Source organism: Enoplosus armatus, chromosome 20 (genome assembly GCF_043641665.1).
Source record: "Enoplosus armatus isolate fEnoArm2 chromosome 20, fEnoArm2.hap1, whole genome shotgun sequence".
Lineage (NCBI taxonomy): Eukaryota > Metazoa > Chordata > Actinopteri > Centrarchiformes > Enoplosidae > Enoplosus > Enoplosus armatus.
The window spans coordinates 15,163,493-15,189,150 of record NC_092199.1 but is presented as its reverse complement, the minus strand read 5'-3'; the positions used below and the strand labels follow the sequence as shown (position 1 = coordinate 15,189,150).

General features: G+C 44.1%; 1 protein-coding gene across 1 annotated transcript; it reads left to right on the top strand.

Moving 5' to 3' along the window:
• Positions 1-25,658, top strand: pkd1b (polycystic kidney disease 1b). The gene is given in 42 exon segments (XM_070927687.1): positions 1-66; positions 2,591-2,796; positions 2,902-3,110; positions 3,250-3,368; positions 4,313-4,460; positions 4,537-4,802; positions 4,924-5,688; positions 6,125-6,256; positions 6,361-6,536; positions 6,694-6,830; positions 7,496-11,163; positions 11,374-11,526; positions 11,743-11,883; positions 12,295-12,577; positions 12,652-12,754; positions 12,892-13,020; positions 13,225-13,375; positions 13,546-13,683; positions 13,823-13,967; positions 14,063-14,782; positions 16,319-16,472; positions 16,568-16,823; positions 16,981-17,213; positions 17,294-17,463; positions 17,869-18,009; positions 18,281-18,491; positions 18,918-19,041; positions 19,379-19,522; positions 19,610-20,048; positions 20,237-20,351; positions 20,466-20,662; positions 21,080-21,282; positions 21,372-21,569; positions 21,655-21,809; positions 21,957-22,157; positions 22,688-22,862; positions 22,975-23,157; positions 23,440-23,544; positions 23,643-23,777; positions 23,856-24,074; positions 24,540-24,644; positions 24,753-25,658. Coding segments are annotated over 42 exon segments (12,624 nt in total).

Here is a 25,658-nt window from a genome sequence, read left to right as displayed (position 1 = left end):
ATGACAGGTACACTTGTGTCTCAAAAACAGGCACTGTGGATTCTTTGTGCGGTTTTGATCGCTGCAGCTGAAGGTGAGAGGCGTCATTTTGTTTTATTTCATAAAACGGTGATGTTTCGTTTTTCAGGAATTCTGGTTTTGCTTGCCTCCTTCAGAGAGGTGAGGGGTTCAGGGGTAGTTAGTTAACTACAGCGACCCTGGAGCTGGATACCTTAGTTGGGTCGATGCTTTGAGACGTGACAAATTTCAACTTGACTTGGGTCAGTGAGTCATAATGTGGTTGCTGCAGTTTTAACTTCATTTATTCTTCCATTCATTTAGATTAATTGAATTAACAGCTGTTATATCTTTACTAGGTGGCGACGGAAAATGATGGTAGAAATTAAGAAAGGATATTGTGGTTATGTTTGCAGCAGGTAGCATGTAATATGTGTGGTTTCCATACAACCTTTTTGGCTTTTGATCCCTTAAAATGCAGGAATATCTACTCATATTGTTTCATTCAAAAGCACAGAGAAAGGTCACAAGAAAATAAACCTACTTTGGGGTTAGAAATATTTTTCCTTTTTCACTTAATTAGTATTATCAATAACTGCCTTTTATCTTAGTTTTAGTTCACTGATAACCAGTGGTGGAAAGAAATTAAGTACATTTACTCAAGTCCTATACTACAATTTTGTAGTATAGTAAAGTATTTTATGCTACTTCTTCCATTTACAGCACTTCAGTTCAGAGGGAAATGTAGTACTTTTTACTCCACTACATGAATTAAACAGCTGTAGTCACTTGTCACTTTTCAGATTAAGATTTGACAAAGTTCAACTTGATATGCATTTAAGAGAAAATACGATATAATGTTATACATCAATAAACTACCCAACAGGATACAGTAGTTAAAACAAGCTCCACCTCAACCAACTATGACAGTAAAATGCTGCCTACGCATTGATGCATCCGTAATAATGAATGGATAGTTATAATAATAATAGTAATAATAATAAACAACATTCAACAACACAAAAGTGAGACGCACAACAATACAAAATATGCATATAAAAACACAAGTGTAACATACAGTACATATACGTAGCCATGCGCACATAAAACTGAATATAGCTGTAGTTTAGTATTAAGGGCTGACTAAATGAGGTTGAATGCTGATGAGAATAGATATGTTTTGAGTTTGAGCTTTTGAGTGAGTCAGCCGAGTGAGCCTCTCAACTTTGGTTGGGAAGACTATTCCAGAGAAGAGGGTCTGGGTGAGAGAAAGCCCTGCCACCTACTGATGTTTTACTTCTTTTTGGAATGGTCAGCAGACCGGCGTTTTGTGACCGTAGAGACCTAGCTGGTATATTAGGAGTGACTAGAGCTGATGAGTAGGTAATGTTTTATTGGTTAAAAGTAGAATCTTGAAGTCAGGTCTAGCATGCACAGGTAGCCAATGTAATGTAATAAAAAACAGGTGCAATGTGATCAAATGTTCTAGTCTCGGTTAATATCCTAGCAGCAGTATTTTGTACGAGTTGCAGACTGACTGATAACACTGGTTTTAAAAGTGAGAGAGCTGTTTATTATGTGTAATAATGCTGGGCTGAGAGTTGGAAAAAAGTTAGTTCTTAGTGAACTGAGAATGAATAAAGTCAAGTAAACAAGTGGTGGGTTTGGAGGAAAGTACCAGTCTGGAGAGTGATTGAAGGGAGATTGTTTCAAAGTGGGTGAGCTTGCAAAAAGAAGAGTGTTCGGATAATCACCCTGTCCTGGGTGGGCGTTGAGAAGGAGGAGGATATTGTTTTTCTGATTTCACTTTAGTGGTGAAGAATGTGAGTTTAGTGACAGCGTCAAAAATGTTCAGTTATTTTTATTATTTTGTATCATGTCAGAAAACGAGTGGTTCTAGCAGCACAAAGAGCGCGTTTGTATTTAAGCAGGCTATTAGACCACGCTAGCCGAAAAAGTGTCTTGTTTGGATAGATAGGAGGTCATTTTTCTGCTTAATGAGGAGCGTACTTTTACTTTTGATACAGTACATTAAGTACATTTTGCTGATAATTCTTCTGTACTGAATGTAGGATTTTTACGTTGTGGTATTTCTATTTTTACGTATTTAACGTATTTTACGTTTATTTAAGTAAAAGATCTGAATACTTCTTCCACCACTGATAATAACTTGTGTGCTAAAAGGGACATTTTACACAGAAAGTTATTCTACTCACTTAAAAATGTGTGGTTTTTGGTTCTCCAGCGTTTTCGTATCGTTTTGATATGTTTGATATGTTCCCCTCAAATTTCCTGATTAGATCAACAGGGGGGATTACAAGCCACAGTAGTTAACAGGCAATAATAACATAAGCTCTGAATGAAACATTACAGGTGAAATGTGAGACTGTGAAACACCTGTCCTAAACCTGCTCTTCTCGTCATGTGACTTCATGATCAACCTGTTTAATTAAAAGTGCAAATTGACCAAACCTAAGCGTGGCTTTGCTGTTGAAAGAAATGGTCAATAAAAAAACAAGGGACCTCACAATGCTTCATATTATTTACCCACATGTTTGACTCTTGAGAAATGACTCCTCTTGCATGCTGTCAGTTCAGTGTGTTTTATTGCCTTCCAGACAATGTCCCTTGTCCTAAAGGAGCTCAGATCCACCTCCCCAGCCGGCGATGCTATTGGCTCTCTGCGGTGACATCTTCGTGGCCTGAGGCGCAGGATTCATGCAGAGAGACTCATGGAGGAGATCTGGCATCTGCTGACAGCCAGGAGCTGCAGAACTTCATCCACTACTCCTTTCCAGTGTGAGTGTCACAAACAACAGGCTTTCAAATTGTCCCCTTTCTAGTGTCTACATATGCTTACATCTGTTAATATACCCTTTCCCCTTTGTTTTCATGTTGGTTTAGGAAAACCACTGTGTGGGTATGGCTGAAGGGATCGGGAGGAGAAGGGTCTGACCAGGTTGGGGTTGTGGAGCCAGTAAGTCCTGCATGGTGGGCTGAAGGAAGTGAGCGTCAGCGGGTGTGTACTCAGATGGCATTAGGGACACAGGGACAGTGGAGGAAGGCTCAGTGTGCTGGACGATACCTCTTCCTCTGTGAAAAACAAGTAACTGGTAAGACTTTTATTTTAGTGGTGAACACCAGAGGCACGCGCTAATATAAAACACTCCTCCTGTGTGGCTGACAATATTTGAAATGGGTCTTGTGGGTCAACTACCATGAGGTGATTCTGGTTGATCCCTCTTCATGCAGAGTCTTTACCATCTGTGGACAGTTACCTAACTGGATTGAGTCTCATGACCGGCATCTACGCTCAGACCCAGATACACCCCATCCCCAATGTCCCAGACATCGGCCAACTCACAGTGGAGGTCAGTGAAGAGTCAGTCTAAAACTTTGGGTCCCGACCTATGGGATCGCAAGATGAGTCTGAAGAGTTGCAAGATGATTCACAAGAAAGGAAGGAAGAAGAAAAACACATCTGCAACACAGAATTATGTTTTGTTTTCTTTTTTTTCTCAAATGATTGCTTTTTTCTGTGATATGCTGAAATATGTTCAGTGCTAAAAAAAAAAGTATTAAGATCAAAACAATCTGACAAGAAAACATCACTCTTTGGTTAGGCCTCTAACAGCTTATAGACCCAATAAACCTGACGTGACAGCTTGGCATTACTTGGTTATGAAAGGTCAGAAACTAAAACAATTGGGAATCAGTGGTCTAAAATAGTGATAAAAGTAATAAATTAACAGTTCAAATAGTTAAGTAAAAATAATGGATAAATGGTTGAAATAGTTTGCAAAATACATGGGACAACAGCTAAATAGTTGGCTGAAAGTATTGGATAAATGGTGAAAAGCTGAAAGTGAAATAGTTAAAGCAAGTAAAAGTATTGGAAAATGGTCGAAATAGTTAGCTGTTAGCTTAGTAATGGCATAAAATAGCTAAAAGTAATTGATAAACGGTTGAAATAGACAGCTGAATGTGTTGGATAAATGGATAATGCAAACTTGAGCAAACTGAACTAAATGTTGAGAGTTCAATTGCATTTTTGAAAATTGTAACAATATCCAGTTTTATGTAATTAATTGTGTTAAATAACATGCAGTTCAAAATCAGTTTGAAAGAACCCATTTAGAACGTGAGGGTTGGTGAAGGGGTAGTTGAGCTTAGTCTGGGCACCACTAAGGGATGGTTGAATAATCTCATTGATGTAATTATATGTTTGCCTGCTTAGAGAATCCCCCTGTACTTGAGTACTTATCTGAATTTCAGAATCTGTGTTGTTGGTATATATATTTATATACACCCACAGATGCAGCTGTTCCCAGGGATCTGGTTCAGTCATGCAGGTCAGTTGGTATCAGTGGAGCTGGTGGTCCAGCCCAGCCCAGTGTCCTCTCTGGCCCGTGTCCAGATCCTCCGACCCTACTGCAACCCCAACCACCACCTGGTGCCTCCAGGTACAGTACAACAGTTACTATGAAGGTTTCCTGTTTGTTCGATACTGTCTGTAATAATCTCCTCTTTGCTCCTCAGGTTGCAGCTCTCTCCTTAATCCATTCAGCTGCTGCTCAGCAGTACCGCTGTGTAACACCACGGGGGGCTGCAGCCTGGGCCAGTATTGGTGCCACCTGCTGGAGGCCTGTGTGAGCACCACCAGTCCCTGCAGCCCCTACGACTCTGCCGCAGGGGGACGCGGATTTGCTTTACCGCCCAGATACATCGCAATACCACCCTTCTACCACCTGGTGGCAGACCTGCCTCTGAGAATAAAACCTAGCTCTGAACTAAAAACTATAAGCGTGAGTTGACCTTTGTTGCTTGTTATTGGACTGTCCTGCAGCCACTATGGACCTATGTTGTTTGAATCCCAAATATTTATAAATAGATTCCTTATGCAGTGTCCTGCCTTTCTTGTAACAGCTGCTTCTTCCAGATCAAGCAATCATGGTGTACCCTGATGATATTGTGGCTGTACAACACTCTCGCAACTCTGGAACATTCCTACATTGCCTGAACAGTGAAGCCTCTCTAAACTCCCCTTGGCGCCAGAGTTACATGTCCCTTAGGGAGACAGAGTGGGGAGGCTGGTGGGAGGGAGGCCTCACTCTCCTTCCCCAAGGAGGCCAGTGGGTGGATGGGGTGGTGTGCGATCTGAGGATGCTGTACGTGGACAATCTTCACACAGGTACCGAGCACGATGACAACTTTGGCTTCACCCACACAGAGACAACCGCAGCTCCAGACATCTGGGCCCTGACGACTGGTCTTACTCCGAGTCTGAGATCTAAATTTGGGCTTAATGTCATCCACCCCGTGCCAGATGAAAAGAATCAGATTCATGTCCAAATCAACGTCCCAACTCTCATTGTTGTCAAGGTCCTGTTTGGACTGAAAGCCAGGAGCTCATGGTCAGCCCCAGTTCTCCAGACTGGGGTCCCCTTCCTTCCATCTTGCCCTGAAGCGGTGGCTCAGTCTTGGCCTGACTGTAAGACACAGTCCCATAATGCCTGGTTCTCCTCTGTGACTCTGGTGTTGCCCTCAGTTGGGGTTCAAATGCTGAACATCAGTGTGATGGATGCAGCAAGCTCTCAGAGTGTGAGTGTGAGGGTTTGGGGCTATGAGGCAGTGACGGGGCTTAGTGTTGGGCCACATGGATGCCTGAGGATGCTTGTAGACACTCCACAGGTGAGAATGCACAGATTAATTGAAACACACACATTCCTCTTATTTGACCAAATATTTTTAGTGATCATGTTTGCAGCGTGGCTCTCGAGATGACTACGATAACTTGTAATAACTTTGGTGATACTTTTCATGTGGCGCTATGATCAGATTAAAATTTCAACATGCCCAATACTTTGGTTAATGACCAAACACCCACAAAAAAAGGTTCGCAAATGTTCGCATGCTAACACGCTGAACAAAGATGGTGAACATGGTAAACATTAGAGAGGTCAAAAACTCCAGCAACACTTGTTGTATGAAGTAGCCTACAGCCTCAGAGCTGATAGCCTGGTTGTAGACTCTTGGTCTATCCTTTCACATTCTGTCAAAAAAGGCACCTCACTTTGATTATATATTCCCTCACGTTGTTATCTGTTTTTTGTTTTGTACGTTGTAGTCATTTATAGCCAAAGTGGAGAGCGGTTCCTCAGTAAAATTCACATGGGTGATTGACAACCTGGAGAAGTTTGCCCATGAAGGAGAATCTTACAGTGTAGTGTTCAAGAAACCTGCCGAGTATAAGCTCAGGGTAAGATACTACATTTATAACATCCATGATATGATTTTTTTTTTCAGGATCCCCATGAACTGCAAAAACAAAAAGGGAAAAGTAACCAAATATCTTTCTGCTAGGTGACAGCTTCCAACCCTGTGAGCTCCCAGAGCCAGCAAATCCTCCTGACTGCTGATGAAATGACCCCACTGGCTGAGCCAGAGTTTCTGTTAGTCAGGGAGGTCGTAGCTGTGGATGCTACACATGTCTACACCCTCAGGGTCAGAGTGGACATCTCCCTGCCTGTCACGTTCAGGTAAGGCATTGCATTTTTCATAAATAACCCTCAGAGATCATTGGGATGGCATCCTGTATACCCTTGACTTTATAACAAAGGCTATCACTTGGAATTTACCTGTAAAGTTGTGTTTTGTCTGGTTATTCTAAATTCCCCTATGGTGTATGTCATGTAGATGGGATTTTGGGGATGGCAGTAGCAAAGTGATCCACACCCAGTCTGCTCCATGTCAGGCCATGGAAGGGCTTATGGAGAGAAGAGAGAAGCAAGTGTATGTGCAGGACTCTGTGAACTACACCTATTCCATCCCAGGTAAACACACACACGCAAACCATTAGAGCTGCACTAATCAGTATTTTTTATATTTACAACAGATCAAATGACTGTGTAATGTGAGAGGGGTTGCTTGTAGCGACAAACCCACAGATAAATATCACTTGATGGTGCAGCTTCCCTCAGTTCTACAAAGCGCTCTTATCACCCCATCTCCAGCAGCCACAGGCAGCTGGTTTCAGAGAATAAGTATCTGCCCAGCACCAAACAACAGACACAATTATTTGGCGTCGGACAAAACCAGAGCTAAGATGAGTTAATATTGGACTTACATTCCTTGGGTGGCAAGAAACACGACTTTAAGTTCATGCTGATGTTGCTCCATATCTGCTGGTTCACCATATCAGCTTTATATGGTGATTATATGTCAGTGTTGTATTTACATCTTATTTTTCCTGCTGGCTGGTCTTTTTTCTGCTATTTGTATAATTGGAGATCTTTTTCTACCTTATTTACAGTCTTTTTCATTTGCTTTTTAGATGAATTTTGGATTTTTTTAAAAGCCACTTAATGTAGATTTTAAAACTTCTTTATTTTGGTGACATTGGTGACAAGACACTAGAAGAAACTGTGATACTTTGATAGACTTACTATTCAGTCCATCAAGTTAAAATAAATTTTCCTGCGTGTTTGTTTTTATGCAGACGTCCACACACTTCATGTGCAAGTCTTCAACCAATATGACAAGACTGACGCGTCCATGAAGATAAGCGTCCGCCCTCAATTAAATCACCTGCTCATTTCCTCTTCCCTGCCCGTGCCCCTCATCAAACAGACTCTCCTTCTAGAAGCTTCCGCAGAGCCCTCTACCTACGCTGTCGTCTATACATGGGACTTTGGTGACGGCTCTGAAGCTGTCCAAAGTATCCACCGTCAAGTCAGTCACGCTTTTGCTTCTGCAGGGGTTTATAACGTTACAGTGTTTGCCAATAACACTCTTACAGTCCTGACCACCTGGCTCATGGTGGAAGTTATGGAGAAAATCTCTGGATTAACAGTCAGCAACAACGGACCCAGTGAACTAAGCTGTGTTACATATTTCAGAGCTACAGTGGCCACTGGTACGAGTCTCATGTGGAATTTTGACTTTGGTGATGGGTCCCTGCAGGGAAACCATACAGATTGTTCAATTTCCCACATCTATAAGTGGCCAGGGAACTATACAGTCAATGTAACTGTCTTGAATTCTGTCAGCCAAGCTCATCAGTCTATCAGCGTAGAGGTCTATAGGTTGGCTGTTAGTGGAGTTCTCCCTACAGAATGTGTGATGAGTGGAAGAGACATACAGCTTACCGCTCTGGTGAACGGGAACATATCCATTCTGACTTTCCATTGGCTCTTTGGAGATGAATCGCCTCTGACTGTAGTGAGGGGACAGTCGACAGTCATGCACAACTTTCAAAGCCAAGGGATTTTTCATATCACTCTGACTGTGTTTAGTTCTGTTACATCTGTATCATTTAATACGAGTATCTGTGTCGAAGCGGCAATAACCAACATGACAGTGCAGTCATTACAGGAAGTAGTGGCAGTGGGAGAAGAGGTATGCTTCAGGGTGTTGGTTTCTCCTGAACAGATGATGGGTTACCAATTTAAGTGGTTTAGATGGCCCTCAGGTCTCATTGCCATGACAGAAAATGCTCAGAAGTGTTTCATCTTTAAAGATGAAGGTGTTGAAGAAGTATCAGTAACGGCAAGTAACAAGGTCAACAACAAAACAGCCAAAGCTAGTATCACCATTCAAACCCCTGTAAGTGATCTGTCCGTGGCGCATGACAGTCAAAGTGACACATTGATGGTCAATGCATTAGCATCATTTTGGGTTGCTAGCTGCTCTGGCAGCAATGTGTCAGTGCTGTGGGACTTTGGAGATGGCTCTTCGGTGGAGCAGAAGCCAAACGTGTCGCATGTCTTTACCTCGATGGGTCAGTTCACAGTCTCCGCCACAGCATTTAATGCTGTTAGCCGTGATTCTGTTACCATTAAAGTGGATGTTTTACTTCCTGTTTCAGACCTTTCACTTCACACCAACCAACCTTATGCTGTAGAAGGAGAAGAAACTCTTATCTCAGCAATTAGCAGTGCTATCAGTAGCACCAACTACTACTGGACTGTGGACGGTATGACCTCAACCAAACAGGGGACTTATCAGTTTAGATTTGCTTTCCTGAAAGCAGGAGTGTATCAAGTGAGGGTTATAGCACAGAACTTAGTGAGTAGAAAGGAGGCAGCTATTCTAATTGAGGTCTTTGAAAGAATAGAGGGTCTTCAGATTGAATGTCAGAGCCTGGCAAACATGAAATACGCACCAACCCAAGTGGAACTGCCGTTTATTGCTTCAATCACCAAGGGCTCCAATGTCACTTATCACTGGCTTGCTACACAGAGCAGAATAAACCGTCAAATTACTGGTGATGGAGAGCTTTTTCATATGTTGGCTAAAACTCCTGGTGGGATTTCAGTCCAGCTAAGAGCTTCTAATAAGTTGGGTGAGGCCACCAGCATTGTTTCTTTAGTGGCAGTACAATGTGTAACAGGTGCACACATTACAACACAATCAAACATTGTAGCATTAGGGAAAGTAGTGAATATCTCTGTATCCGTGGATAACGGTTCAGACCTACAATACCTTTGGTATGTGAAATCTGATCTTTCACCCCTGCAGACGCATGCACCCTTTCTTCTCCACACGTTTACAACTTTGGGTCATTGTCTTCTCAAAGTGTCAGTTCAGAATGTCCTCAGCCACAGCAATGTCACAAAAGGCTTTAACGTTCAGGAGGAGGTCCAAGAGGTGGACTTCGAAATTGAAGGAAAGACGCATCCATTTTATATCACCACCGGTGCTGCCGTTCCACTCCATGGCCTTATTCAGAAGGGTAGTGATCTGCACTGGAACTGGAAAATTAGAGGTGCCAACATGCTTTCTAATGCCAGTAATCAGACCTTTGTCTACACTTTTCCACGTGCAGGCATTTATCAGGTGTCCTTGAATGTCTCCAATGGAATAAATTGGCAGTTGGTTTCACACAGTGTCACAGTCCAGGATGCAATCAAAGGTCTAATGCTGAACATTTCCAAGTCTTCTTTTTGCACCGAGGAACAAGTTACTTTTATTCCAACAATCTCCAAAGGAAGCAATGTAAGCTTTGTTATAACATTTAGAAACGAAGACTGGATTCATAGTCAGGGCATTCTTGAAGGGCGGTTCACCACATCAAGCCTCCCAGCAGGGACATATCTAGTTACACTGAAAGCTTGGAACCAGGTCAGCAGTGCTGAGGTGTTTTCCAGCATTCAGGTCACTGAGCATATTAAAGGATTGCAACTTGTGAACTGTTGTTCTGCTGCTCTAGAGGCTCTGAAAGGAATCCAGTTCAAGGCAGAAGTTCAAAATGGACTTCCAGTCAACTACACCTGGATATTTCATTTGGTGGGATCCGAGCCCACATGGCTCATGGGACAAGAAGTGATCTTTACTCCACCAGACAGTAGTTTATTGTCTGTTAGCGTGCTAGTCACCAATGGAGTCTGCTCCAAGATGCTAAATGATACAGCTACAGTTCAGTGGCCTGTTAAGAAAGTCAAGCTTGTCTGTCATTCAGAAAGAATATTTGTTGGACATGCTGTCAGGTTTTCTTCAAACGTGAATGGAGGGAGCAACCTCAGATACCTCTGGGACTTTGGAGACTCCACTGAAGCATTGGTGACAGACTTAACCACAGTCAATCATACTTATTATATTCCTGGGAAATACAATGTTATGATCAAAGTTTTCAACAGTGTCAGCCAAGTGTCCACACAGCTACACGTGGAGGTGGAGGAGCCCCAGTGTTCCAGCCCTCAAGCTTCTCTTGTCCAGAGCCAGTCTACTATCTTCAGGTCTAGACCAAGTTTCTTTGAAGCAAAAGTGGACATTAAGTGCTCTGCTTACAAAACCATGTACCTATGGGAGATATTCAAAGAGTCAGATTGTACCAATTCCAATTTAGAATTCTCTGGGAACAAAGTAATTCTTAAAAGTCAGGTAGATGCAACTTCACCTTTTCTTTTACTCCCGAAGCACACTCTTGATATTGGACAGCATTGCCTGGTATTCACCGTTTTGCTCCAGGGAACTCCATTACTTGTCCAACGACAATCCAGTGTTACAGTAGTCCACTCCCCACTGGTGGCTGTCATCAAGGGAGGCTCACACAGACTGTGGCCCAGCCTTAGTGACCTCGTCCTGGACGGATCTGAGTCCCAAGACCCTGATGTGGAGCCAGGAGTGGAGGATACACTGCAGTATCACTGGACCTTCATGACAGTGGTAAAGGCCTCTTGATGTTAAAGCAACCTTAGTGAAAGTGATATGAATTGCTATTATTATGAGTTGGACAAAGAAGCACAAGATAACAAATTAAGACAACATTTGGACACATCAAAAGTGGTAGCATTAATTATTTGATACACATTCATCTCTCTACTTGGAATATATGTAGGTGTTGATACTGTCACACCTGGGTGTTTGTATTTTCAGAACTCCATGGAGTCTCATTTTATAAGGCAGCCCATTCGGAGTAACAGCAGTAGAATGACTGTACTCAGCACTCAGCTGCACCCGGGCACAGTCTACGTTTTCACCTTGACTGTACACAAGGCGGGGAGGAGACCTGCCTCTGTCAACCAGACAGTGAGTATTACCCATAATCTCCCTCCATTCTCCCATAAAAGCATGCTTTATCTCTTCTTCTTGTACCTGCTGTTCAGTTGAGAAAAGCGATATTAAGTTAAGTTGAATATCTCTAGCAAATAAACAGTTTTGGAGAGTTGGGCAATTATCGAAGAACTTATCATAGGCACACCAACGAATTTAGTCGAACAAGACGCTTATCTCTCTTATCTTTAGGTGGCTATGTGTGAAGCTCCTGTGCTTCCTGTGATCGTGGAATGTGTGTCCTGTTCTGTGCTGTCCTCCCCTCACCACATTAGTTACACCACCCCCATCGTCCTCTCTGGACAATGTGGACAGTGTGATGACCAGGTTCAGGTAATGATTCAGCTTACATGTAACGTCATTTTAAAAAAAAAAAGTAAATTCAATTTCATTCTGTTAAATAGTGGTCTCGTGAAAAAAATGCAAATGTTGAAAGTAAAGGCAAAAATCATTGCATAAGGCGAAACATTACTTTAAAAACATGGCACATGAAAATGCAGTGGTTGTACAAGTGGAAAGAAAAACTATCAATGCACTGTACTGCTAGTATTCATTATATATTATTCGTTATATATTACCTGCTTAGAGGATTCATTTGTGATTGGACAGTTTAATCTTCAATCTAAAATGCTTAATTAGGTAGATAAATAAACGATACAATGGTTTGTTATTTGCAGCCAAGAAATATACACAGACAATAAGACATACAGTGTTATTATGATTAATGTATGTGTCTTGTCACAGTACATATGGAGTGCTGAGGACCAGACTGGCATGACCTTTGACCTTAACGAGGTCGCCACCTCTACAGGGAGACATTCTCCAAACTTGGTGGTGCGTTCAGGTGTCCTGCATCCAGTGCAGAGTTATACCTTCACTCTCAACGTATCCCAGCCTGGCAGAGGACAGTGGGGCAGTGCCAGCCTGAAGATACTACCTAACAATCTGCCACACGGCGGCCTGTGTGATCTCAGTCCAGAGTCAGATATACGTCTGCTGGAGACAGTGGTCACATACAACTGCTCAGGTAACACTATGATATTAGTAAAAGCATTACAACAATTTGACTGTGTTTCGCTGACATCTGTTCTCTCTCGGCAGGGTGGCAAAGTGGTGAAAGCAGGGCCTCTCAGCTGATCTATATCTTCCAGGTCTCATCATGCCAGCCCATTGGCACAGTGTGCCCCCTGCTCACTCTGTACAGGTGAATACCAGATATTGATAGACAAGGAAGTGTGATCATGACCTGAATATTAAAAACTGCATTAAAAAGGTTTCAGGTTTGGATTTGTTTCCTGTCGCTTTTTTATATATTTTTTTTGTCTTCATTTCTCTTGCTAGGGGTACTCGCTCAACATTTGGCAGCCTGGTTCCAATGGGAAGTCCTGGGAAAGAAAGAGGCATGTCCGTTATCACAGTTACATTGCTGATCGAGGACCACCTGGGGGCAAAGGTCATTGCTCTGAACAGGTAAGCTAGCAGGATTCGATGCAGTCAGAGCAAAATAAATAAATCTCTATTATGCTTGTTGTTATGTACACACCTGCCACCATCCATGCCACCATTTGTTTTTCAGTCAAACGTTAGAAAAGTCATTTAGGTTATTACACATCACTCCAAATATCTTTGTCATGTTTTAGTGAACTATGTTCCTGATTTTTTCTCTTTATCCAGAACGTTGACAGTTGAAACTCATGCAAGGGTTGAAATTACCAGTCAGTGGCTCAGAGACAAGAGCCAGACAGAGCTGTGGGCTTTAGTCCAACATGGCAACCCTCAAGAAATCATCCCTTATTCCATTGCCCTCACCAGCCACCTCAATCAGGTAGTGTGTCAGCATCACATCTCATTTGCCAGTGCATGAAATGACACTTCAAACTGATTATGATCAACTAGTTGTTATCCAGAATAAGTGAAGGTAGTGGATGTGAGAATCTTGAAAGGTTTGCATTTGCTCGGAATATGGACAAATTAGTTTTACCCATCGGTCAACAGATGGAGTCTGGACAGACTGCCAGGGAGCTTGAGGACAGAAGGGAGATCCGGGAAAATGTGACCCAAGCCCTGGCCTCTCTCCACATGTCCTCCTTGCTGGATGTTGATCAGATCAGCTCTGCATTGTCACAGTCTACTGTAAGTAATCACCTAGTTTGTTTCCTGACCCTTCTCAGCTCAGAAATATGTAACAAGTGATCAGTAATATTGAAAATGCTTCAGAGGAGACAGCTGCAGATTCTGAAACATAAATCTTTATTTTCTCTGTTTTCCCAAGGCTGTTTCTAGTGAATTGTTATGTGGAAACTGCCAGGAGAAGGTTCTGGAAGCTGTGGGGAAGATGATCCATGTAATGGAGGAACAGATGAGTCCTGGTGTTTTGTCAGCTGTTGAAACAGGAAGGAACATCTTTAACATCATAGGTTCCGGTCGACCACCATCTCCTGCATGAAGCAGTCATGTACCGATTGAGAACTTTACCAAATGGCTGAATATTTTGTGTTCTCTGTGTTTCCAGGCAGCACCCTGGCGGCTGTGTCGGAGTCTGTCAGTGCTTCCAGTTCTCGCCCAGCCCACTCAAGCCCTCCGCAGTCAGCTTCCACAATCGCCCAGTCAGCGCTGAGTCACGCAGGGGCCCTGATGCGATCTCTGATGCGCTTACGTGTTCTTGGCGAGGCGCCTCTTTCGCTATCCTCTCCTTATATAAACACAGTGGGTTTCCATGGAGACCCCTCCAACCTCCTCTGCACTCACCAGTCCAACCAAAACCAGATGACACCCTCCACCCAGTCATCATCAACTGACCAATCAAAGAGTTCTCGCTGTCAGTTTCACATCCCCCCCTCCCTTACTGCTCACCTGAAGAGCCAGAAGTCAGAGGTGGTGCAGGTACTCTTTGGAATGAATGCCACATTGGGATCCAACCCCTTGCTGACTGCAGCCAAACCTCCAATTTCCACCTCTCTGGTTGCCATGGAGCTCACCACGCCTGAGGGCCAGCCCATACCCATTCAGGACCTGGACCCCAAACAGGCCATACGGGTCACACTGCCCAACAAGTACCCTGTGAGACAGGACGATGGTGGTGGAGATGGGAGAAAGGGTGAAGCTGAGAACGGGACATGTCTTACTGCAACACTCCCCACTGAAGGAAGGTTGAACCTCACAGTCAAAGCTGTGGATGGACTTAATGAAAACGCAGGTTTATATATCTCCTTCAACTTCAGCCTGGACCCAGGTACAGTAGAGTATTTTGACTCTCTCTGGGCCTATCCCTGTTCTTTCCAGATCTTAAACCTTTACACTTAGGTATAATGCTAATGCTAATGAATTTGGCCATAATGGTTTTTAACTGTTTTTTTCTTGCAGTGCACCTATATACCTCCTTCTGACGGGTACATATCTGAATTTGATCTATTTAAATACCCTATGTGTAGAATGTCTATGTGGTTATATCACCTTTAACTCAGTCTGATCACCAGGTTTTGTTTTTGTTGTTGTAGAAAACTGATCAGTTTAATTGCCCTTATCAACCTTTCAGGTAGCAACAGACAGATGTTTTCAGCAAAAAAGCTTTAATAAACCAGCTGTACGCTACCAGCCCAACACCAACAGCAGACAGACAAGGTTAGCGACTAACTGGTGGGTAAACATAGTGGAGCATCGAGCAAAGATCCAGGTATTTCCCTCGGGAGTTGGTGAAGAGCAAAACAAAAAAAGGAGAGTGAATTTTGGGCCAGAAACTCGACTCTGAATGCCTGCATGTAAATAGGCAACTGTTTACTAAAACAATCACCTTAATACCTTTATAAGGTTATAAAATTTCAGTGTGGCCAAAAAAATCAATTAATGCTGCTTTAAATGTGAAGGTTTAAAGCCAGTATCTCTAGAATTTGAAATTTGAAATTACTTGAACTGAACATAATATTGACATATGATCTTTTAAGCTGGCAAACTTGTTAGCAAACAGTTGTGTATACATCCAGCAGTTACGGAGCAACATTAGAATTCATTTGGACTTCTGGCCAGTAGCAAGTGTAAGTCAGTGTTCACTCTTTTTTTTTTATCCCTGCCAACTGCTGAGAAAAATATCTGGCTCGTTGTTGACTGTTTCTCTCTACTGTTCGAGTCTTGGGCAGGTATTGTACAGTGGGTTTTTAGAGCGTTTTCTCTGAAAACAGCTGCCTGCTGTGGCCAAAAAAGAAAGAGAGCTATGAGAGCTGTGAGAGTGAACCCAAACGGTAAAGTTGTGGGCCGGACAGCTAAACAATGAGCTGAAACTCTCGATAAAGCTCCGCTGGGAGATAATTCTCTGTAGGTTCATCACTATGAGTGACCCCTTTCAAACTGTCACATTTTTTTCACATTGTCATTGTTATAATAATTAGATAACAGATCATTAGAGCTGCTTTCAGTCTTAATTTATAGAGTAAAAAATAAAAACAGACAGGCTTACACACTGTCTTTTTAATAAACGTAGAATACAGAATACAGTTATAAGTTAATATAAAATAATATAAAATTATAAGTGGGCTGCCCCGCCGCAATTCAATACATTTTCATGAATGAAAGACAGTGGCTGTGGGAGGTTTTGGTGTGCACATGACATTTCAGGATGTCTAAAGTTATTTGTTCAATAATGAAAGTGAACTATCTTTAAGGTTCATCATGCAGCGCCTACATAATTATTCAGTAACCTCACTGTATATCTGTGAGTTTTTGCATGAATTATGAATTAAAAAGGCTGTTTTCAAACTGCATTATGCATATCTAGGAGCTACTCCAGTGAGTCTGGGACATGTCAAGATAGAAGTGAGCTCTACAGTGCGAGGGTCTAATGCATCCCAGAATTCCCTCGTGAGAGAGTGGGCTCTCAATCTCTCTGCTCCGACCACCTCCACAGAGGAAACCATCTTTCTGTCTCCACTGTGAGTCACGGCTCTTCTCTGAAACTCACTGTTCTGTTTGCTCATTTTGCTGAATAAAGAATGTCTTTACGTGACTGAATTTTCCTCCACAACAGTTTGAACGGGACGGACAAGCCTCTCTCTGTCAACCTGACCTCATCTCTGGCCGATGGCGGCCCTGTCCACGTGTCGGTGTGTGTGTTCAGCTCCCTGTGCCAGTACTACAGCGTGAAGGAGAGGCGCTGGAGCAGTGAGGGTCTACAGCCACTGGAGGGCAGCACGCTCCACGCAGCACACTGTCTCACCCAGCACCTCACCATGTTTGGGGCCAGTTTGTTTATTCATCCTGGGGCCGTTGTTCTGCTGCCACCGGTATGTGAGAGCACGAGAATACCCCAGCTGTTATTAAGTGCATATTTTGGAATATTTTGACAGACGAATATATCTAATCCATTCCCCAAATGCAAAGTCAGGGTAGTCGTCAGCAGGCTCGTCCCCTTCTCCATCCATCTGTGTGTTATCTGTGCAGTCAGGCGGTCCCATGCGTAACATGGTGGTGGGGATTGTGTGTGCTGTCCTGGTTCTGATTCACCTGCTGGTGGGGCTCATCGCCCATAAACTGGACCACTTGGACAGCTTGAGACTGAGCCAGGTCCCTCTGTGTGGCCGACCGGGGCTGTACCACTACAGAGTGCTGGTCAAGACTGGCCGGCGGCGAGGGGCAGGTCAGCCAAGGGCATGTCAATACGATGTAGAATGAAAAGTGGAGACAAGAATATAAGGAACTAATGCATTTTGAATTTGTGAAACCTCTAACTATACATGATGCGGAATGACCCATCAGGCACAACAGCACATGTTGGCATCAGTCTGTACGGTGTGAACAAGAGCGGCTCTCGCCACCTGCAGAGGAGTGGAGCTTTTCAGCGTGGCAGCCTGGACCAGTTTCACCTGGAGACAGATGACAACCTGGGAGAAGTTTGGAAAATACGCATCTGGCACGACAATACAGGTACATGGAATCTGCAAAAATATCATTCATTATCATTCTTTTTTCATACATATTATTATATAAATATGTAATCTCCTCTGGGATCAAGAAAATATTAAGTCATTTTTGGAGTTACAAGTGTAATTATTTGACCCTCTAGAAAAATATTTTGCTTCATTTTTAAAAATAAAAATTCAATTTTGATACCTAGTACGAGACCAAATGATTTGTTGAAAATCAGATATTTTTAATACGTTCCTGCATACAGTTTGTGTGGCTACGTGCAGGTGTGAGGCTGGAGTAATCCCACTTTTCATCCCAAAAACAAGTCCATCCACAGCTATGTCATGGAGCAACACTTGATACTGTAAGTAGTCTGAATGACTACATGTGAACGCTAGCTGAGTATCATATATGTAAATGTAGGTCTGGACCCGTCCTGGTACGTTCGGCATGTGGTGGTCTGGGACCCTCAGACTGACCACATGTTCTTCTTCCTGCTGGAGGACTGGCTCTCCGTGGAGAATCCCAAGAACGGCTCTGTGGAGAAGGAAGTTCTAGCCTCATGTAAGCCTGTTCGTATTACTTTCAGATGACACACTGCAACAAATATTCATTTTAATATTCTGGTGAGAGTTTTCTTTAAAAGTGAAAAATCTGAATCAAACTGAAATTTGTTTTCAGTTTAAATATCTTTCCATTTTGCCATTGTTTGTTCACAGTCCTGGATTAAATGATTCATCAGCCCGTCACTGTTTGCTGTGTTTCCGGTGGCTGCGTGGTGTGTTTTTCCTGACTTCCTTGAACTTCTTTCAACCTTTCGGTGTATCCTCCCCAGGTCCCGAGGAGCTCTCTCAGTTTCGACGGGTCTTCACCTCCCAGCTGATGTTTGGGATGGTTGAGCACCACCTGTGGCTGTCGCTGTGGGAACGCCCCGCCCACAGCCGCTTCACCAGGGGTCAGAGGGTTACATGCAGTGCCCTCCTGCTGCACCTCTACCTGGCACTGGGGGCTCTGTGGTACGGGGCTGTTGGCACCGAGGGGCACAGGTGGGATGGCTTATAGGCCTCACTATGAAAACATGGCAGGGAATTACTAATATAAGAAACGTCAGATAATGTAGTAATTGTCGAACTTTATTATATGTCCTTCCTATAAATTAGTGTACCTGCTAATGTTTTTTAAAAGTTTTGTCCAGATGAGTCAATAACATTTCAATAGAGATATAGTTCTTTTAATTACGATAATAATTTAATTTAATTTAACACTGGATAAGGTAATATGATATTGCGTTATCAGTAAAAAAAAATACAATGTAATGTTATATACTATATTTAACTCATTCTAAGGGACATTATGTAATTTTTCAGTCAATACATGGCATTAAATTTGAGATTTTCCAGATGTAAACTGGTCTGTCAGTAGATTCTGCAGAGTTTACAGGATGAAAATGATTTGTGTCCGTTTGCCACAAGTGGACCGGTTTCAGCCCAGCTGCTGGTTTACGCGGAGACGGTTGCAGCCGGGATGACTGTTGCGGTACTGGTGTTTCCTCTCCAGTGTTTCCTCTGTTTCCTGTTCAGAAAGGCTCACAGTCAGGTAACTTAAATCAGCTTAAAGCTACTTCACTTTTAAGATACTTTTCCACTGCTGAAAGAAACCCTGTCCTCATTGGACCTGAATCAGTTTGATATGACTTGACTTATTGATGTGTTTGGATGGAGTTTTGGTGGGGTTTGTTCTTGCCTTCAGCGAGTTGCTGATTAGAGGTCACTGTAGTTGTGTTGGACGTGCGTCCGAGCTTTGTTTGTCAAAAAGTCTTATCTCCGAATGGAAACAAGTGTTTCCCATTTATCTGAATGTACACTCAGACATGCTCAGGCAGCAGTTTATGCGTGTGTGTGTGTGTGTGTGTGTGTGTGTGTGTGTAACCCAGGTAACCGTGGACATGTCAGTTCCTCCGTCTCCTGTTTGTCACTCTGTGGAGATGGACGTCTACCTCGGCCAATCGGGTCTCTCCGGGCCTTCCTTCCTGTCTCTCCCAGACTCCTCCGGCCCAGTTCGAGACAGTCCTTCGTCTGTGAGAGCACACACATGTGGACACACGCACTCACAAATAATTGCCATCCTCCATCTGTCTCACTAAGTGGTCCTCTGGTTTCCGTAGTTACTGGAGAGCAAAGCGTTCGACTCCAGTATTCTGGACTTTTGGGCTGCGTCTGGCTTGGCACCCCGGACAGATGGAGCATGTCAAGAGGAGGGCATAGGGACATGGCCTTCCTGCGACAGCCTCCTCAATCTACCGGTAGGCCCGTGCCTCACCAAGATGACCCCGGCCCCCAACCTCTGCAAGGCTTCACCTGCTCTTGGCCCGATACGCCAGCTGAGGAGAAAAAAGGCCCTGATGCAGCTCCGCCTGGCCTCACCCTCCTCCACTGGCTCATCTGCTGCTCTTCTCTCTCCCCTTTGCACATATCCCCTTTCAAAAGACACCTCCAGTTCTCACCAATCCCGTGCTACACCTGCTGGCCAAAAGGTCTCCACCAGGAACACCAACTTGGTGCAAGCTCAAAACCACAATCTGACGACACTGCTGACTCTGTCTGGTGAGAAACTGTTCGAATAAAATCAGAAAGTCAAATATTCACCGAAGGGAAGTCAGGGTTTACTGATCATATACATCTGAAAAGTCTCACGAGGCATGTTGACATGTGTAAAGTGAGTATTTCTGTGGTTTCTTTAAAGATACAGTGTGTGTACTCGTCTGATTGCGTATTTTTGTACTTGGTGCCAGAGGAGGATCTGTTGATGTCTATAGCAGCAGCAGCAGAGGACACAGCAGATATAACAAACAGCAACTCAGACAGCGGCCGGGATTCCCCTAGAACCACCTCCTCACTCTCAACCTCGTAAGGAGCTCTTCTGTGAATCAAGCAAAAATGCCATTTTAAGCCGTTCTGTGCTGCTTAGAATATTCTATAATACTGTGATTTTGCGCTTTTTAGCCGGAGCGCCTCGTGCAGCAGCTGGTCAGAGCAGAGTGAGGATACGTCCCTGTATGGTACAGGGATCCACAAGCCAGATCCACAGTCCTGTCCCTCCCTGTATGGGGCAGGACTCTACAGGTGTCCCTCTGTGCTATCTATAGACTCCGTGGCCAGCACCTTCCTGCCGAGCCCTTCTCCTGACTCCACACGCTCCTCCTCCACCACCCGCATAGGTACTAGACCAGTGATTCCCAAAATCTGTCAGATGTACCCCAACAGCCCTGTTGGATGAACTCAAGTACCCCTACATCTGCCAAAAACTGACGTCACGTTCCAGTTGTGTTCATTGGGATGGATTTTTAACTGGATGTTATTTAACACTATTCATTATATCGAATCAAATGTTTTCATACAATTGAATTGTCTGTGTTAAGGTCGGTTTGGTTTGCAGTTTGCATTCGTACTACTGCTGCTGCTGGGGGTGTTCCAACCATTTGTCTTCTTTTGCTATCTACTTCAGCTGTCTATGCAACACTTTTTTTTGGGATAAAAACATCCAGCAAATACCCAAATGGCATCTTTTTATTCGCATCTGGTGATCTCGTGTGAATAGTGTTTGAGATATCTGTTGGTCCATTCCCCTTCCCTAGGTGTTGCTCGAGGTCAGCCCAGCTGGCTGCTCCCTCCCTGGGCACTGTGTGTGATTTACTCCCTGGTGGCTGTGCTGCTAGGGGCCTGCCTGACTGTGGTCGGACTTTACGGCAGCTTCTTGTCTAGAACAGCAGTCCTCATGTGGCTGGTGTCGGCTCTCTCTGCCTTTCTCACCTCTGCTCTGCTGCTGGAACCTCTCAAGGTGAGTTCAAACATGTCATCTAATTAACTCACCTCTTAGATCTTTGGTGGATAATTGCTTTGATTTGCATCCCCATCTTCCTTGCTCAGGTGTGTGTGCAGGCCTTGATCTACACAGCGGTGTGGAGGCCTGTGGATCCAGAGGTGGAGGACCAGCTGGCTCAGGAGACCACTGTGGTGAGGGCATTTGGAGAGCATGGGGGGAGAGTTCTGCCACCATGTGGCTACGGGCTGCTACAGGCTAAAGAGGAGGCCCGCAAAGTCCGGGCTCTGCGATCACTAATGAGGGTGAGGATCAAACAGAACTTTAGTGGCAATTTGTCTCCAGAAGCATCTCGCTTTTTGTTAATTATCTTCTGCGCCTTTTCTGTAGCACTGTGTGTGCCAGCTGTTATTTCTGTTGCTGGTGCTGATGGTGAACTACCAGGGCAGCATAGAGCAGAGGCAGGGCAGGCTGCTGCACTCCGCTGTCAGACGCTGTCTTCACACAGCACCCTTGGGGGTCCCTAACCTCACCTCACTCAGAGAGTAAGGACAACACTCAGCTTCCTGCTGTCAAAACACTGCATCATACCTTTGCAGCCACACACTGCATGATCTGGGTAGAAAACCTTGAGTATAGGGTTAGGGTTAGGGTGGCACTCCCAAACGTATGTCGATTCTCTCTTCATCCAGGTGGTCAGACGCAGAGCAGTGGATCAACCACACCTTGGTGCCACACCTACACCAAAACCCCACACTGCACCTTGTTGGATTGCCACGGCTGCAGTACACACATGCTCTCAGTCCTCCGGCAAGTGTCTGTCTGGGAAACAGCAGTGTATCAACACACCAGCTCCTGGCTAACCTGCGCATGGCGGACTGGAGCAAGAAACAGTGAGTGGATTTTTTTTTACGGCAAGGTGACCGCATCTCCAAGACGCGCTGAGTGTGCATTTGTTAAAACCGTCCTTCTTCAGTTGTTGATTCCTCTGAGAGAAAAAAGCAAAGATTGAACTACTAGATTGAAATACTCTTTTGAAAATAATGAGGCGTGCCACCCCATTAAAACTTGCCAAAAAACAAAACAATGCAACTTTTTTTCTTCTGGGGAACAAATGGAGCAATAAGAGATGATCATTTTCAGTGCAGATTACTATTTTGCATATTTTGCATGGCATACTGAACCTTCTGATGTGATGTTTTGGCGTAGCATCAAACAGATTAGTCTGCATCATCTTAACCCTCCATTGTAATGATGACATTTATATTTTTAGAGACACAAGGGTTATATATTGAATTCTATACACTGCCATATTCAGACATTCATTTAGAAGCAAACATGTTGATGATCTAATTTAAAAGTGCTTCATGAATGTTGATTTTGATTTGGTGGTTTCCAATTGTGTTCTAATTTTTCCTCCCAGGTTTAAAACTCTTTCTGTTGACTTCACACACTACCACAGAGAGTCTGGTTTATTTGTGTGTGTGTCCATACGACTAGAGCGGACTCAGACACAGAGAGTCACCCCCTTCCTCTCCATCTGTCCACTCCTCGTTCCTTCATCCCTCTCTGGACTGGACCTGCAGGTGGCACTTACGGTAACCAACACTGTAATCCTTTCAAGAACAGAAATCAGGAGCAATACATATTTATAAGCAACGGATTAAAAAAATCATTTCAGTGATAAAAGCCACTGGCTTTATTCTGCAGGTTCTTCTTCTCATCTCTGCTCTCCTCATCTTGCTCGGAGAGCTGTGGTCCGTGGCCACTGAGCGTGCTCAATATCTGCGTCAATGCAGACGCTGGTTCCAGCTTCTCCTGGCCTTGTTGTCCCTGGCAACGGCTATCCTGCAGCTCTGCTTCCTGTCCCAGGCCGCTTTCTGTGTTTCTAAGGTGAGAAACAGAAAACTGCCATTTGAGATTACCTCCACCATGAGTGCCAGCTGAGCAGGCCCTTGTTATACGTTAGCCTAATGAGTCCAAATTTGACCAGTGAGTGAGTGCATCCCCTTTTCCTTGTAGTTCAATTTAGCAGACTTAGAGGCAAAACATGTGCATGCAGCCCTTTATTATAATTACAAAGAAAAATAATTACTATTACTACTATTACAGTACAAATTCACTATTTTATGCGTTGCTTTTACGACCTTACAATAACCTGTATTTACCATTTAGCTTCGGTCCCAACCAGACACCTTCATCAACTTCCACATTGCTGTCCTTCCTGCACAGAGGTGTTCTCAGTGTGCGGCTGTCCTGCTCACTCTACTTGTTCTAAAGGTAAATGAGGGTCATTGAGGGGTCATCATTATACAACTCGATATTGGTCCACAGCTTTCCCACTCTATTGAATATCTACTCATTGCTGTGTGTTCCAGCTGCTGGGAACCTTGAGGTTTGTGTGGCGGTGGGTGGGGTTAGGCAGAGTGCTGAAAAGAGCCTGGAGGGAGTTGTGGGCTCTCACTGTCCTGCTGCTGTTGCTGCTGCTGTTCTGCACTCACCTCGGAAACACGGTACGAGAAGAAAAGTTCAGCTGAATCGGATATTCATTCAAAAGAAATGTATTTGATGTGCCTCTGTCTTTGTTTCAGCTCTTCTCCCGTTCAGTGGAAGGTTTCCTGTCAGTACGTCATAACGGTGTCTCAGTGCTGTCCATGCTGCGTGGCCGGATGGCTCTCCAAAGGCTATGCAGGGTCCACCCAGTCCTGGGCCCTCTCTATGGGCTACTATTGATGGGGGGAATTACTTGGCTCTTGGCCAGACTCTGTGGAGCTGTTCTCATCCGTACATACAGGTACACAATATTACCAGTAGTAAACTTAATTTGTTTTTATATAGAACCTTTAAGGCAGATCCAAGTGGTTTTCAGCATTTCAGATGTCTCCAGCTGGAAAGTGGTGCATAAAATCACAGATGAGATTCTCTGTTGTTTGGAAGATTCATGGATGTGGTCAGAAACCACTTGGACGAATTAAAGATTTGGACATGGTGCTATGTGAAACATTAAGAGGTCACCAAAGTGATTACAATTCATCCTGTGGGGGACATGAATGTCTACACCAAATTTCATTTGGTCCAATAGTTGTTAAGACATTTCAATCAAAATCACAAAGGTCAGCCTCATGGGGGTGCTAGAGGAAAATCAGATATGACCATAATTGCTGTATTGAAGGTGCGATTGCTAAGAACACTTCATATTTCCTCCTAGTAGAGGAGTTTTTTTTAGGTAAATTTAGCATTAAATAGGTTTCATTGCTATGTCCTTTAGGGCAGAGCAGACTGAGCTGTACCGTCCAACCATTGAACCTCAGGACTATGAGATGGTGGAATTCTTCATCAAGAGACTTAAGCTGTGGATGGGACTCACCAAAGCTAAAGAGGTAGGTAGTTCATCAGCTGTGGTGCATTTCATCGGAAGAGCTGAGTAAATGGGAAAGTTCCACAGTCGATTCATGGAGCTGATCCCACACATTTGTTTTCCTTTCTAGTTCAGGCACAGGGTGACGTTCGAAGGTGTGGACATCCCTCCTTCCAGGTCCTCGCAGGAATCCCATCTCTCCACCCTGTCTTCCACCCTCCCCTCTCCCCACTCTCCTTCCTTGTCCTCCTCATTTTCATCCCCCCGTCCCCCATCCTCGACTCTCTCTATGAGGTCTGAGGATTCGTCAGTGCCCGAGCCTGGGTTTGACGTCCAGCCCTACCTGGACCGCCTGCTGCCCTGCGTCAGTGCACTGCTATCTCGTTTTGATCAGCTCAATCAGATAACTGAGGTCGTTCACAACCTGGAAATGAAACTAGAAGACGCTCAGACAAGAAGAAGGAAGAGGTGGATCAGTACCGAGGTCAAAGGTGCAGAGTCAGCAAAGTCAAAGGAACTGAAAGGAGAAGGAGGGGAAACAGCAGAAGTTAGACACCGAAAGACAGGTCTTCTTTACCCCAAGTCACAAGTCTCCCCTCCATCCTTGTTTTCCTTCACTCCCTCCACACTTCACTACTCTGCTGCATCAATCTGCATCTTTCCCCGTAAACGTAGCACCTACTCTGAGTCAGAATCAGTACCATTCCAGCCTCAGGCATCTAGCAACAACCATACTTCTGAAGCAGTCAGGCTTGCATCTGGAGTCAGTGGTTTGTATCCTGCAGGGTCTCCTGGATTTGATAGGTTCCCCAGGAGAAGAGCTTGGCATTCCGGGAGCTCTCATTCAGCTGATGCAGCACAGAGGATCTTCCTGGCCCAAGGTGGAATTGGTCCATTTGGCAATGGAGGAGAAAATTTGGCATTCAGTAAAATCAGACCCAGGAGTGAAGAAGGGGTAAGAAGGCATATCAGTGACAGAGTCCCTGTGAAGAGGAAGGCTTGGATCTCTGAAGGATCAGAGACTGAGCAAGACTAA